Consider the following 13,607-nt stretch of genomic DNA (forward strand, 5'->3'; position numbering starts at 1 on the left):
ACTCACCACACTTCTCACCCCAGTTTGCAGCTCCTCTAGAATTATTCCTGAGACTTTCCTCTCATACAACCCCCATATTCAATCAGTTGCTAAATGTTGGCATGTCAGTCCTCCACTATACACACACACACACACACACACGTGTGTGTGTGTGTATATGTATATTATATATATAGATATAGATCCATATCTGTCACCTTCTTTTTAACCACTCATAAAACCTTTCCCTTGGTTTAGGCCCTTATCATCTCTCAACTGGGCTATTAAAACAGCCTATTAATTGGTTTCCCTGCCTTTAGTTTTGTTCCTTCTCCAATTTAGCCTGACAAACTGATGTCACATACTGTAGCACAACTATATAGAGAATGGTCAGGAGAAACTTGAGGCAGGAAGACCAATTAAAAGGCTGCTGCAACAGTCCAGGGAAGAGGTGAGGGGTCTTTGTGATCATTCTCTTCCCCAAAATTAATTTGTATTACTCTGAATGCGCTTTTTACTCACCACATATATTCTATTTATCTTGTACACAGTTTATCTGTACATACTTGCTTGCATGTTGTCTCCCCTAATAGATTGTAAGCTTCTCAAGGGCAGGCATCTTCTTTTACCTTTCTTTATAATCCCCAGCACTTAGCACAGTGGCTGGCACTTAGCAGGCATTTAATAAATTTTTACTGGCTGACTTTGTATAGCCCAGAAGAAGAAAAAAACTCTATTAGGGCAGGGACTTCTTTGTCAAGTCAATAAGCACTTACTAAGTGCCCACTATATGCCTGGCAGTGTGTTAAACCTGGGAATACAAAGTTTTGTGATTGTCTTGATACCCCTAGTGCTTAGCACAGGGTCTTACACAGAGTATATTCTTAATAAATGTTTACTAAATTAAATTGGATTGAAATATAGTTAGGATATAATTATTCAAATTGGACTTAGCTTAATGTATCATAATTTCCTGTGCATTTGGAAATTGCTGATGCCTATGTACAGATAAGAACACTAATGCAGTTCTCTGACATGGAAATAATTTAAATGAAACACACAATCTTCCCAAAATAAAGACAAATCATGCATTTAGATGGATGTAGTCAATTCGCAGATGGATATAAAGGAAACTTCAGGATGTTCCTGAATTTTGTAATCATTTCCTATATCTCTAAAGATCTATGATAACAGCCATATGATGTCATTATGTTTTAAATTATAATATGCTTCTCACCTGGTCTTCTTCTCCACCACCTTCCTCATCATACTTCAAAATATTGTCTCTTACATCATCTTCCGGGTCGATCAAAAGCTGTTTGGCTTGACGTTCCTTATCGCGACGTTTCATCCATACAACAAACATTAATACCAGAACTAGCAGGAAAAGGGAGGAAAAACATAATAGCACTATCATTTCCAGATCCTAAAAAACTTTTATCATGTTTTTAAGACAAAAATGTTTTTAGTAGTACCCATATACATTAATTAATTTAATGTTTACAGCCAACTACGAGTCAAGCAGGTCAAGCAGTCCTCATCTTAGAGCTGAGGAAACAACAGTTCAGTGAAATTAAGTGAGCTGCCCACGGCCACGTGTCTAGAGAAGGTAGAAGAACTTACATCTTTCCTCTGTACCATATTATATGCCTTTCCTTTTCAAATCTAATTTATGAATTTCGATTAGTTGACTTGAAAATAATTAGTTCATATGTTGGGATACCTTTAGGACTTTTCACAATTCATACCTCACATTATTTTATGCCAGGCCAAGGACCTGTAATTCTCCAAAGGGGCTGATGTCACATGAAATCAGCTCCAGTGTACTTTCCATTTTAGTTGGCTAAAATTATTGATTAAAATTCTCCCCTAAATTGATCTCACACTTTGTCACAATCCACCCTCTGTCTAGCCTTTCATTTCAAGCTAAACCTATGTGTTCACGTTTCAGTTGGTAAAAGAAATCTCTCCCTGACTCTACGTCTAGCAACAAGCCTTTTTAAAAAATCTAAGGAGATCATTTTACATTCTGAAAGAAAAAAAATTTAATGACCACCATTTTAGCACATTTTTACTATTGGTCATAAAAATAAATATCTTTCTTTTAAATCCAGATACATGATTTCATTTGGCATTGTTCTGTTGGTAAATCTAATGTGAATGGATTATGAGTATAGCACAGAGGTTTCAAATTATAGCCAAAAGTGTAGGACATACAAGCCCCTCCCTCCGGCCCCCCATATAGCAATTACTTCAGATAAAGGGGCAAAATGTAAAATTACCAGACCACTTGTAAATGGAGAAAACATAAAGGAAATAGCTGACATTTTCAAAAAGTGATTGGTGCATAACATGTTCACATAATAAACCAAGTCCCACTACAACTCTACAATAAAACACAGTCTAGGTAATTTATTTTTTTAAACTTCCATACTCAGAAGTGGAGCCAAAAGTACCTTCCAATGACTAATTTCCTGCATTCCAATGAACTGATGACTGGAAAACGACCCTACAAAAGGCATTCTTTTAATCTAATTTCATTATAAAGACAGGCACTTGGTTGAACCACGTAATACGTATGTGTGTATATGTATATATGTGTGTGTGCATACACACAGACACATATACACATATATGTACATATGGAAAAAAGAACTCTTACGGAGCACTTCAGAAACACACTTTGGTCCTTAAATAATTGGTTGAGGTTGTTTATTGATTTTACATGAAGGAAAGCAAATTAAAGTCACATACTTATTTTCCCGAATCATAAAATAAATGCTATAATATTCACAATATAAGTGCTAAAAAGTTAGGGATGTTCAACACATGATTGCATACGTGTGTAGGGGTGTGTGTGTGTGTCTGTGTGTGTGAGACATAAAAGTGTCAGCACCTAGCACTTTGGTACAAAAATTTTAGACAGTCCCACAAATCTTAACATTCTTTTTCAAATTTAGACCTCATTCTTTCAGATGTGATGGCACAGAAAATGTTCAAGGAGCTGGAACAGGTATCTTTGAATGAAACAACCTTTTGCCAGATAACTTTTAAAATCATATTCATTTTTGTAAATAAAAATCCTTGCTTTTTGATGTAGAGCTATGCACTTTAAGAATTATATACTTACTGAGTAAGATGATGATACAAAGTAGAATCGCAATAATAGCACCTGTTCCAAGGCCAGCACCCACAATTCGATCGACATCGGTACAGTCTCCATTCGAGTCGCACTGGCAAACTTTCACTCGAAGCACAGAAGTGTTAGATTTGGGAGGATTTCCGGAATCAGTGATTATTATTGGAACTTCATAGATACCAGCCTCAAGAAATTTTATTTTTAAATTGAGCTGAGCAAAATCACCTATTTTAAATAGAAAAAAATGCTATGAATTGAATGCATTATATGTACAAAAATAAAAAAAGATCCCATGATCTATTATATGTTAAGCAAAGCTAAATTTATACAAAGATTGATTACAGCCCTAAAGGTAGTAGTAGGATTATTTCTCTTTCCATTTTTGTATTCCTGAAAATATTCTAGTAGTACTTTCTTTGAAGGTATTTTGAAATATTATCTTATTTCATGGGTCATCATTGGCAAAAACTCATTACCTAATGCCCAGACTTCCAACTTTTAGCTTCCTTATTTAGTTAGACTAGATCTCCCTAGAACTCTTCATCTTGGTAACATCCAGTAGAGATTATATTCTATGGCTATAGTCTCTGGGATACCATTGTCTTTGAGAGCAGTTTTGACTTATTTTAAACCCGACATCTTGATTAAGGTATTTTTAATCACGGAAGATTTAAGGACAAAATAAAGATTTTCTGTTCTAAAAACCTCTTAGCCACATGTACATCCAAGCAATTAACTAGCTTTTACCATTAAGCCGAGTGATGGTCCAATTCCTCTTGATACTCGGAGGAGACAAAGGAAGATCGAAAGCGAATGGTCCAGCATTTGGATCGATGTCATAATCAAGTGCTGTGATGTTAATTGAATTGGGGTCTGGAGTTTCACAGGTCTCTGCCTCTTGAGGTAACACTTGGGGAGCATTGTCATTAATGTCAAGTAAATAAATTTGCAGTGTGCCAGTTCCACTCATAGGAGGAATTCCTTGGAGGGCAAATAAAGATAAAACAATTTAATGATGATAATAATGATAAAAACCAAACTGTTGATAAATTTTCCAACTACCATGAAGCTTAAAACTTCTAATTTCTGATCCTTATAACTATGCAGCCTTTCGAAAACTCCCCTGCCCAGGCACCTGGGCTGAATGTCGTAGGGCACTTGGTCTCCTGCTTGCTTCACTCAGAAGGAGGACTGAGCTCTCCCTGCTGTTCTGGAATGATAACGTGGCCATTACTACCAAAAATGCACCATGGCCGCATGCAACCACTGCATCCTAGTCCATTCTATGCAGTATCTAGCATGTTTTTATCATTGTCTGAAGATATAGCGAGAGGCAGAAAAGGAATTGAACAAATGACCCCAGCCAAGGCAAGATACAGGTGCATAAAACCAATGAGACGTCATTTTAAAAAACAAAATGTGAAACTATCCACAGTATCGCCTGTGCCCCCTTGGTTGAGGGCATTTCCTCCCTCATTAAATTTCCCTAGAGCTCTCCATTGCTCCTACCACACTCTACCATGTATTTATACTTTATTTGTATATCTCCTCTCATCTCCCTAGAAACTTATATTTTTGAGGGTAGAGACTGTTTTTGTTGTTGGTTGCTTTTTCAGCTTATATCATTACCATCTAGAAAAATGTTGGTGTGGCTTAAGGACATCTGAATCAAAGGATGCTAGTTTAGAACAGATTAAAGAATCATGTATCTTAATACAGGAAAGTACCTCAAAAAACTTATCTGGTCCAGGGTCCTGCCTTCAGGCAGAATATATGACTGACTCATGTCTGTAGAGTTGGTAAGCAGCTAGGGAAGTTAAAGAGATGAAGCGCCACATATAGTTCAAATGAATGAGACAATTATTGTTGGGTGGGGTTGATTTGAGAACACTTTTGTGGAGAGAATAAATTGCCCTGAGAAACAAGGGATCTGAACCAAATGCCAGAAGACAGCCACTGTATATGACAATAACTGGCATGAACAGAAAAGGAAATGACCTCTCATGTGGGCAGCATGTTTTAGGGACCTGTCCAACTGAAGCAGAGATGGGTTGATAAAGTATGAAAGAAATAGGTGAAGCCAGCTGACAAATGCATTTGTCAGAGAATCAATCTGAAGAGCGGAAAGGGATCTTAGCTGCCATCTGGTCCAGATCATACGTGAAAGGTATCCTCACTATCACACACCTGACTAGTGGTATCCAGCCTGTGATCTAAGGACTACAAGGAGAGGGAACTCACCACCTCTAGTGGCAGACCATTCTACTTTGGGGCAGCTTCAACTGTGAGCAAGATTTTACTGACATCAAGCCTACATGTGGCTCTGCAACTTCCAACAATTGCTCCTGGTTCTGATCTCTGAGACCAAGGAGGCCAAAAAACAAATAAAAACCAAGCCAAAAAACAAACCTAGCCCCTCTTTCACAAAGCAGCCCTTCAAATATGTCAATGATGTTACCTCTGTGTTACCTCCAGAGTCTTTTCTTCTCCAGGCTTAAGCATCTCCAGTTCCTTCAACCCAACCAATAGTCACACATCATGGACCCAAGGCATTTAGCATCTTATCCTCATCACCCTGCTCTGGGCATTCTATACTTCATCAGTGTCTTTCTTAAAGTCTGGAACCCAGAACTGAGCTCCAGATAAAGTCTGATGATGGTAGTGTGCTATGGGACCATCAACTTTTTATTTCTAGAAGTTGCTATGGTTCTCTTAATTTGTAGGTTGAAGAATTTTATTGTTCCCTATTGCATCTTTCCTATACCACATACAGTGTTGGTTAGAACTGAGAGCTTGATGGATGAATACTCCATCTAGAAATTTTTTTAAAAACACACAATTTTATACACACAGGGAGACAGATACCCAATAAATATAATTATCAATAATAATGATATAAATTTAAAACTTATACATACATATATATAATATACACATACATACACAATGCATATATAATATCTCAAAAGCCTAAGTGCACTTTTATGCTTCAGAAGCTTAAAACTGCACTAAGACTTTTGAGATATTCTATCTGTATGTATATATGTATCTGTATGTATATGTGTGTATATATGTGTGTATATGTATATATGTACACATATACACAAATACATAATATAATCACACATACACACATATATACACAAAACAAAAAAAAATCAGAAAGTGAGGCCTTCAGTCATCCTTTTTTCAGTGAAACACATGACTTCTAGCATCCAAAGTTTATAATTCTAACGCATGGATACCATGTTTGCTGGTGGATTCTGTTTTTTTTGGGGGGTGAGGCAGAGTATACCCTAAGGGGTTTCATGATTTTAAAAATCAAAACTCTAACTTTAATAACATATATGTATATATATGCATATTTCTATGAATCTATATAAAGTACTGTGTGCATGTATTTTAAATACATGTGTGTACACATATGTGTGTATGTACCCCCCGTGTATGTAATGTGTGTGTTTACAAACATACATAGAAAAAGAAAGAAATGTGTAAAAGAGCCTTTAAATTAGAAAAAAATTCACATACCTTTTGTGTCTGACCATCTTATTTCAATTAACCACATATAATCATGAACTCATAAGAAAGAAAACTAATGTCCCAAGCTGCCAAATTAAGGCATACAGGTCTGAACCTACGTATACACCCCCATAACCCCGCTATACAAAAATACCTTAAGATCTATAGTTTTTAGTTCCGAGGAGGACAGGATATATGCAATCTCTTACTCATGGACAATACAAAACAAGGGTAAAGGCTTCCTTTGCCGACTGGCACAAGGATTCCCTCTTGACAGGCCATGGCAGAAACTGTTCCAGGAGAAGTTGTCACTGAAACTTATTTTTGAACACCAACTTATATGGCAGCAGGGCCAAGAAATACCAGTTACACTGGCTCTGTCATCAAGGAGATTTGCTATAAAAAGTAATCTATCTGAAACATATTACACATTCCTTAGGAGAATTCTTGGAAACAGTTCTTCCTGAAAGTTATGGTGGGATTTTTTTTTTATGACTGCATATACTGATAGAGTCTAAGAGAAACAGATTTTTTAAAATCATGGAGCTCCAACCTTTACAGTTTTATAAAACCTGAGGTTTATTTACTATTGTGGTGGTGCTTGTCCTTGTTTTCAAATGGTTCTGCAGAGTACAATTCTGTAACTGTTAAACTGTCAGGAACAAGTATATTATCAAATTCTGGACAACACTTATCCTGAAACTTTAACTATTTTGGACTTGGCCTAGATGCCCAAACACCAAAAAAGGCTGACTGGCAACCAAAGTGGATATCATCAATCACATGCACTAAAGACCATATACTCAAATAAAAGGAGGAAACCATAGGGCCTCACTAAAGGTCTCTTATTGTTAGTTTGGGCAGGTAGGTGGTACAGTGTATAGAGTGCTGGGCCTGGAGTCAGGGAGACTCATTTTTTTTTTGAGTTCAAATCTGGCCTTACACACTTAGTAGCTGTGTGACCATAAACAAGTCACTTAACTCTCTTTGCCTCAGTTTCCTCATCTATAAGATGGAGAAGGAAATGGCAACCCACTCCAACATCTCTGCCAAGAAAACCGCAAATGGAGTCAACGAACAGCTGGATGCAACTGAAATGACTGAATAACAAGAACACTGTTAGCCTAGTCAATGACTTTTAATATTATGTGAAGTTATATGATTCTTACCACTCAAACTGGGACTGTAAATGGTAGATGGGTTAGTACCTAAATAAGAAGGGAGGAGTTTCCCACATCAAAGAAATCACAAGTCCTGGAGTTATTAATATATTCTCACAAGCCTAAAAACACCTTGAAAACGGGAATGTCTTATTTATTTTTATACTCTTCCTCTGCTTCCTTTTCCTCCCTCCCCACACAATAGCTAAGGTAGTGCCTTATACATAATGAGCAGGTCCTTAACAAATGGTTTAAAGAATGACGTTTGGTCATCTGGTCAGAATAGAAACAGCAAAACAGAAATCTGGGGCTGCTAGAGGTTGACATAGCAGCAAAAAAAGACAGGTGATGACAAAACAGAAGGAGAAAAAAAGGAAGCTACCAAACGCAAAAACGTGAACTCAAAAAGCACCATCTTTGAGATCATTTAGCATAGAGGCAAATAACACTCATTCTACAACTGCTCCTCATTTATGATGCAAATAGATTTCTCTGGAAGAGTTAAGAATAAAAAAAAAAAGACAGAAAAGGTCTCTGACCAACCCAAAAAGTCAGAACTCTGATGAGGAGAGAAAAGACTAAGCCTCAGTCTGTTGGTTCCTCAGGATAAAGCGAACATTTTTTCCTTTAAAGTGTACCATTTCTCTAACATATAGTATTCTGGTATCCCCTAACAACGGCTGTTACCATGCTTTTGGCCTGTTTGTCAGATTCTTGGATAAGCCCTGCTCAGAGTCCATTTATTCTTATTTTATATGCAATTATAACCAACTTGGTAATCTGGTTTTCAAACTGATGTCAAATTAGAGATAAAAAATTAGAAGAGGAGAGACAACACACTGATAGCAGTAAGTCCACAATCTCGTGACAGCCAAGGAGGAGAGGGAAACACTATAAAAACAGACAAAATAATTTAAAAAATCATAGCAGTCTGAGATCATTTAGCTTAGGGTCAAACAGCCCTACATATAGGAGCAAAACCTGTATTACAGTAGAGTACTATAGATATATTGATCTATATGTGTGTGTGTGTGCACGCGTGCATGCGTGTGCATGTGTGTGTGCGTACGTGTGTGTGTGTGTGTGTGTTGGTGGCTGGTCTATGTTTTATAATCTCCAGCTCATTTTACAGATGAGGAAACAGAAGCAAACAGGGTTAAGTGACTTGCCCAGAGTCACACAACTAGTAAAATGTTGGAGGTTGGATTTGAACTCAGATCTTCCTAACACCAGGCCCAAAGCTCTAGCCACTGTGCTACCTATCTGCCCATATATGTATATAGTTATACCTTCCACATTATGGGGGTTAGGGTCCTGGTGACCTAATGATCTGGAAAATCCATGTAAAAATTTTTGGGCACTTTCTTTGTACTAGAGAAGAAGTCCAAATTTTTTCTTTTATGGGATGTTTATATAGTATAAAAAACTATATTGACATTAAATACTATGTATCTATTTTCTAAACTTTTTTCTAAACTTTTTCGGGCCTTCTCATGCTGTCTGTGGCTTCAGCAAAACTCCCCCCAAATTCCCATTTAATTTCTTATGACAACTCACGCTATAGTGAAACCATGACAGGAAAAGCTGCGATGTGGAAGGGATAACTGCATATGTATAAATATGTATATGTACATATAGACACAAATACACATACATACAAATACACGTATGTATGTGTATGTTGTTGTTGAGTTGTTTTAATTGTGTCTGACTCTCTGACGCCGTTTGGGATTTTCATGTTAAAGATACTAGAATGGTTTGCCATTTTCTTCTCCAGCTCATTTTACAGATGAGGAACTGAAGTAAACAAAGTTAACTGACTTGTCCAGGGTAACACAGCTAGCAAATATCTGAAGCTGAACTTATTCAGGTCCTCCTGACTCCAGGACCATCTATAACACTTTATCCACTGTTCCCCTTAGTTGCATGTGTATACGCATACCTATGTATTCATGATTATGACACTGAAAAATCAAGGTCAGATTGTGTTGATACTTATAATTCAGAAGGCACATAATTCTGAAATACACTTTAGGGAAGATAGAACATTCCATCACCTACAGGATTGCTTCTCTTATCTCAGATACTCATAAATCTAGAGCACATCATACCTTGATGATACTGGATAAATGTGGCATTACTGTATGCATAGAAACGGAAACTTTAGAAGACATACTGAAATATTTACCATTGTCAGAAGCTAGAAAAGTAGCATTGTACATGTTGTTTTTCACATTTGGTGATTCTCTATCCAAAACAGCTATTGTGGTTATCTGCCCATTAATAGGATCTATTTTTAACCAATTGGCAGGATCGAATAATTTCGTATATCTGCAAAGTGAAAATATATTCAGTTTAGTTGCTTTATTATCACTTAAAAACAAAAAAACATTTTACTTCTAAATATTAACTTCATTAATTTATATTTCTATGGCTCATGAACACAAGTGCAGGGTTGATAGAGACAGATCTTTCAGGGTAATGACAAAGGGTGACAGATGATAGTAAGTTCAGTTTGCTGAATTCATTTTACATGGTACAGGAGCAGTAAGACTGGTGTTATTAAGTTCCTCTTACATAGTAGTCACAGAGATGCCCTATAATAAATTGGACAGATTGAATTTTACGATCTTTTTTACTCATTTTTACCAGGTTGTAGACACAAAATTCTAGAAAAAGTCATGCAAATTACCATTGACTCTAAGGCCAATAAGAAGAAAATTATCACAAAAGATGCAACCCCTTTATAAGACAAAGTCTTAAAATCCCTGTCACTCACCACACCTTTTATTATCATTAAGACCGTATCACACTAAGGCTTCATGGTGTGAATTTTCAGTCTTAATTCTATTCTTATAAGTAATTCATTGTACAATGGGCAATAAATATCTTAGAATCCTTCACACTATTAGGGTCAGGTCAAGATCAATCAATAAACATTTATTTAGTGTGATAGTAATACTTGGCGAAGATTACGTCTGGGAAGAAATTTACAACTACTATATTAGATAAAATGGAGGCTTCTGAGTTTCAAAAAAAATGTTTTTGGGACTGTCTATGGATCCCATTCATCAAGGCTACTCTTATCTTTACCACTCTTGTGTCTGCTCATTAGGATAGATAATTAGGGCTTTGTTGCAGCTGGACCTCTTTTGTGATAAGCATTCTAAGTTCAATAACTATTTTCCCAAACACTTCAAAAATAATTAGTTCTTACATCCTGGTTTTGACAGGATAAGTTTGGTTTTTTTCTTTCTCATTGATATAAAGCTTCTTGAGTTCCCCACCCACCAGCCCCTGCCATAAACTTCTCTTTTAGCATTATTTAGCATCAAAGTCCAGACTAGGTCACTCAAACCCACTAAAAAAGAGAAGAAAAAGGTGAAAATATTTAATTGTGTAACAGAGGCTTAATTGGCTTATATGGACAATCCCAAAGAGCTGAGAACTTTGGAGCTAGCAGAAAACTGGTGTTTGTCCATCCCCCACCCCCATCCTAAAGAGTCAACACAAATGAAATCACACAGCTCTTATTCATAAGATATCTTTCCTACTGAAAATTTGTTACTATTTAAATTGTGATTAACCTTTATATGCTAAGTTTTTACATATAAGGAGTGAAAAAAAATCCTGGATAAAATAAATATGAAGTGATTGAAAAAAATTCAGCTCTAAGGTAAACCCTGTACCTAATATTTTGCTGCATATATCGATCTGGATCCTGAGCAGTGAATGTTGTTAACATGGTACCAGCACGGAGTCCTTCCTCATGGCGCACCAGCTTGGGATTTGGGGTGAAATAAGGATTCTCATTTACATCAATCACTGTAACAGACACAGTGGCTGTTGACTGTGGTGGGTGCTGAATGCCCTTGGCTAGCGGCACTTGGTTTTCTGCAGCTACAGTAAGTACAAACATCCTATTTGTCTCAAAGTCAATTGGCTGGCAAAAGAGAAAGGAAAGCACCATTAGTAAGCATATGCATGGAGGACAAATATTTTAATTTCGCAATTCATTTCTGTATCATACTCATCTATAAAACGTGAAAGTATAATTATTTTATCTTCTATATACCATTTACTGATGATACCTCAAACAATGAAAGATACAGAGATCAATTTCTCAGGAAGTTTTCTATTTGGAAAAAAAAATCAACAACATCTGCCTCATTTATAAATTCTAAACCCCCCGAATATTCATGGATACAAATTTATAAATACAATTATTTAACATAACAATGACAAACTTAAAAAAAGCACTGTGCAGGTGCCTGTTAGAGGTATAAAGTACATTATACAGGCAGAGTACTTTACATATGAGACAGCTAGGTGGTACAATGGAATGTGCTTGGAGTCAGGAATGACTGAGTTCAAATCCAGCCTCAGATACTTCCCAGTTCTTTAATCCTGGGCAAGGTAATTAATTTCTGTTTGCCTCAGTTTCTTCAACTGTAAAAAGGGGATAATAGTAGCATCTACTTCGCAGGGTTGCTGTAAGGATCAATGTTATAACAATTATAAAAAGCCTTTAGCACAGTGCACGGCACATTCCCTCCCTTTTATATATCTCACTTGATCCTTACAACAGCTCTGTGAGGCAGGGAGGACAAGGGGCACATTTTTCAGATACAGAGTAGACAAGGTCCTATCACTGACGGCAAAGCCAAAGCTCAAATTCCGATCCTCTGGCTCTCAGTCTAGTACTCTTTTACCACATGACCTCTAATGAAGAAAATAAGGGAAAGCATTTGGTGGGGCGAACAGTTAATTTCTGGAGTCACAGTAGAAAATGAGAGTCTAGAGAAATCAAATCCACAGATCATCTTAAACCCTAATTTTAGCCATTCAATCAAATCTTTGAGGCTGGCTATTAAACAAGCTGATAAGTAGTCAAATGAAATGATTCAAGTTTCACCTCTTTATATTTCCCTTGACTATCTTCCTATCAAAGGTGCAAATGAGCAATAAGATAGAATAATGAAAAGAAGCCTGGATAACCTAACCCAGATAATTTCCAGTCTAAAAATAATTAAGGGATGATAATATGAGGAATCCAAATGGCCAACTATCACAACATGAGTCAGTGAGTAAGGGGCAAATGACCTTCCTCTATCTGCACAATCATATGGCCCACAGACAACATCTGATAGTTTACTATTTTGCTCAAGACAGAAAATAAGGTAAAAAGTAAGATCGTGAGTATTTCGTGTTTTCAGTGTTAAGAATTTCACTTCTGAGTAGAGAACTCAGATTTTTATAGGAAAAAAATCTATTTTCCTCTAATTTAGATCTTTGGCATTTTATAATACAATACTTGCTTTTGAATGTAGTCACTATCTGGGCTTAGTACATAAAGGAAGAGTTGGGGGAGAGAAAAGGATACTCTCAATGGGAAGGCAGAAGAGAAGCGATTGAACTTTAAAAGACTTTTAAATTATAGATCTATGTATTTATCATCAGTTAAAGAGCTGTCCCCTTCCCTTTAGTACTAAATTGGTTGGCAATTAAGGACTCTAAGAACTATTCTTCTGAAGATTTAAAATAAAATTTAAAAACTGTCATATTATGTCCAAACTGTTTTGTGAAAAGCAGCTACCTATCTATCTCCTCACTCAATTCAAATCACTCCTACAACATCCTCTGGCTCGTTCATGACATACCAAAAAGTCTAACAACCATCCACTTTGGCATGGGTTTGAGTCATCATTCCCAAGAGTTTTAAAATGATTATGAAAAATGAAATCTGAAAATCTTCAACCAGAACAAGAGGTAATAACATGGTTCAGCTAATACCATCTCATAAAACT

General features: G+C 36.5%; 1 protein-coding gene across 1 annotated transcript in view; it reads right to left on the bottom strand.

Moving 5' to 3' along the window:
• CDH2 (cadherin 2) overlaps positions 1 to 13,607 on the bottom strand; it is a 265,943-nt gene that overhangs the window by 40,909 nt on the left and 211,427 nt on the right. Inside the window, exons 10-14 of the mRNA XM_036743695.1 lie at positions 11,490 to 11,743; positions 9,989 to 10,131; positions 3,866 to 4,099; positions 3,110 to 3,343; positions 1,217 to 1,356 (exon numbers count right to left, since the gene is read on the bottom strand). Coding sequence (XP_036599590.1) covers positions 1,217 to 1,356; positions 3,110 to 3,343; positions 3,866 to 4,099; positions 9,989 to 10,131; positions 11,490 to 11,743 — 1,005 coding nt within the window. The remainder of the gene's footprint in view (positions 1 to 1,216; positions 1,357 to 3,109; positions 3,344 to 3,865; positions 4,100 to 9,988; positions 10,132 to 11,489; positions 11,744 to 13,607) is intronic.

Source organism: Trichosurus vulpecula, chromosome 1 (assembly GCF_011100635.1).
Source record: "Trichosurus vulpecula isolate mTriVul1 chromosome 1, mTriVul1.pri, whole genome shotgun sequence".
Lineage (NCBI taxonomy): Eukaryota > Metazoa > Chordata > Mammalia > Diprotodontia > Phalangeridae > Trichosurus > Trichosurus vulpecula.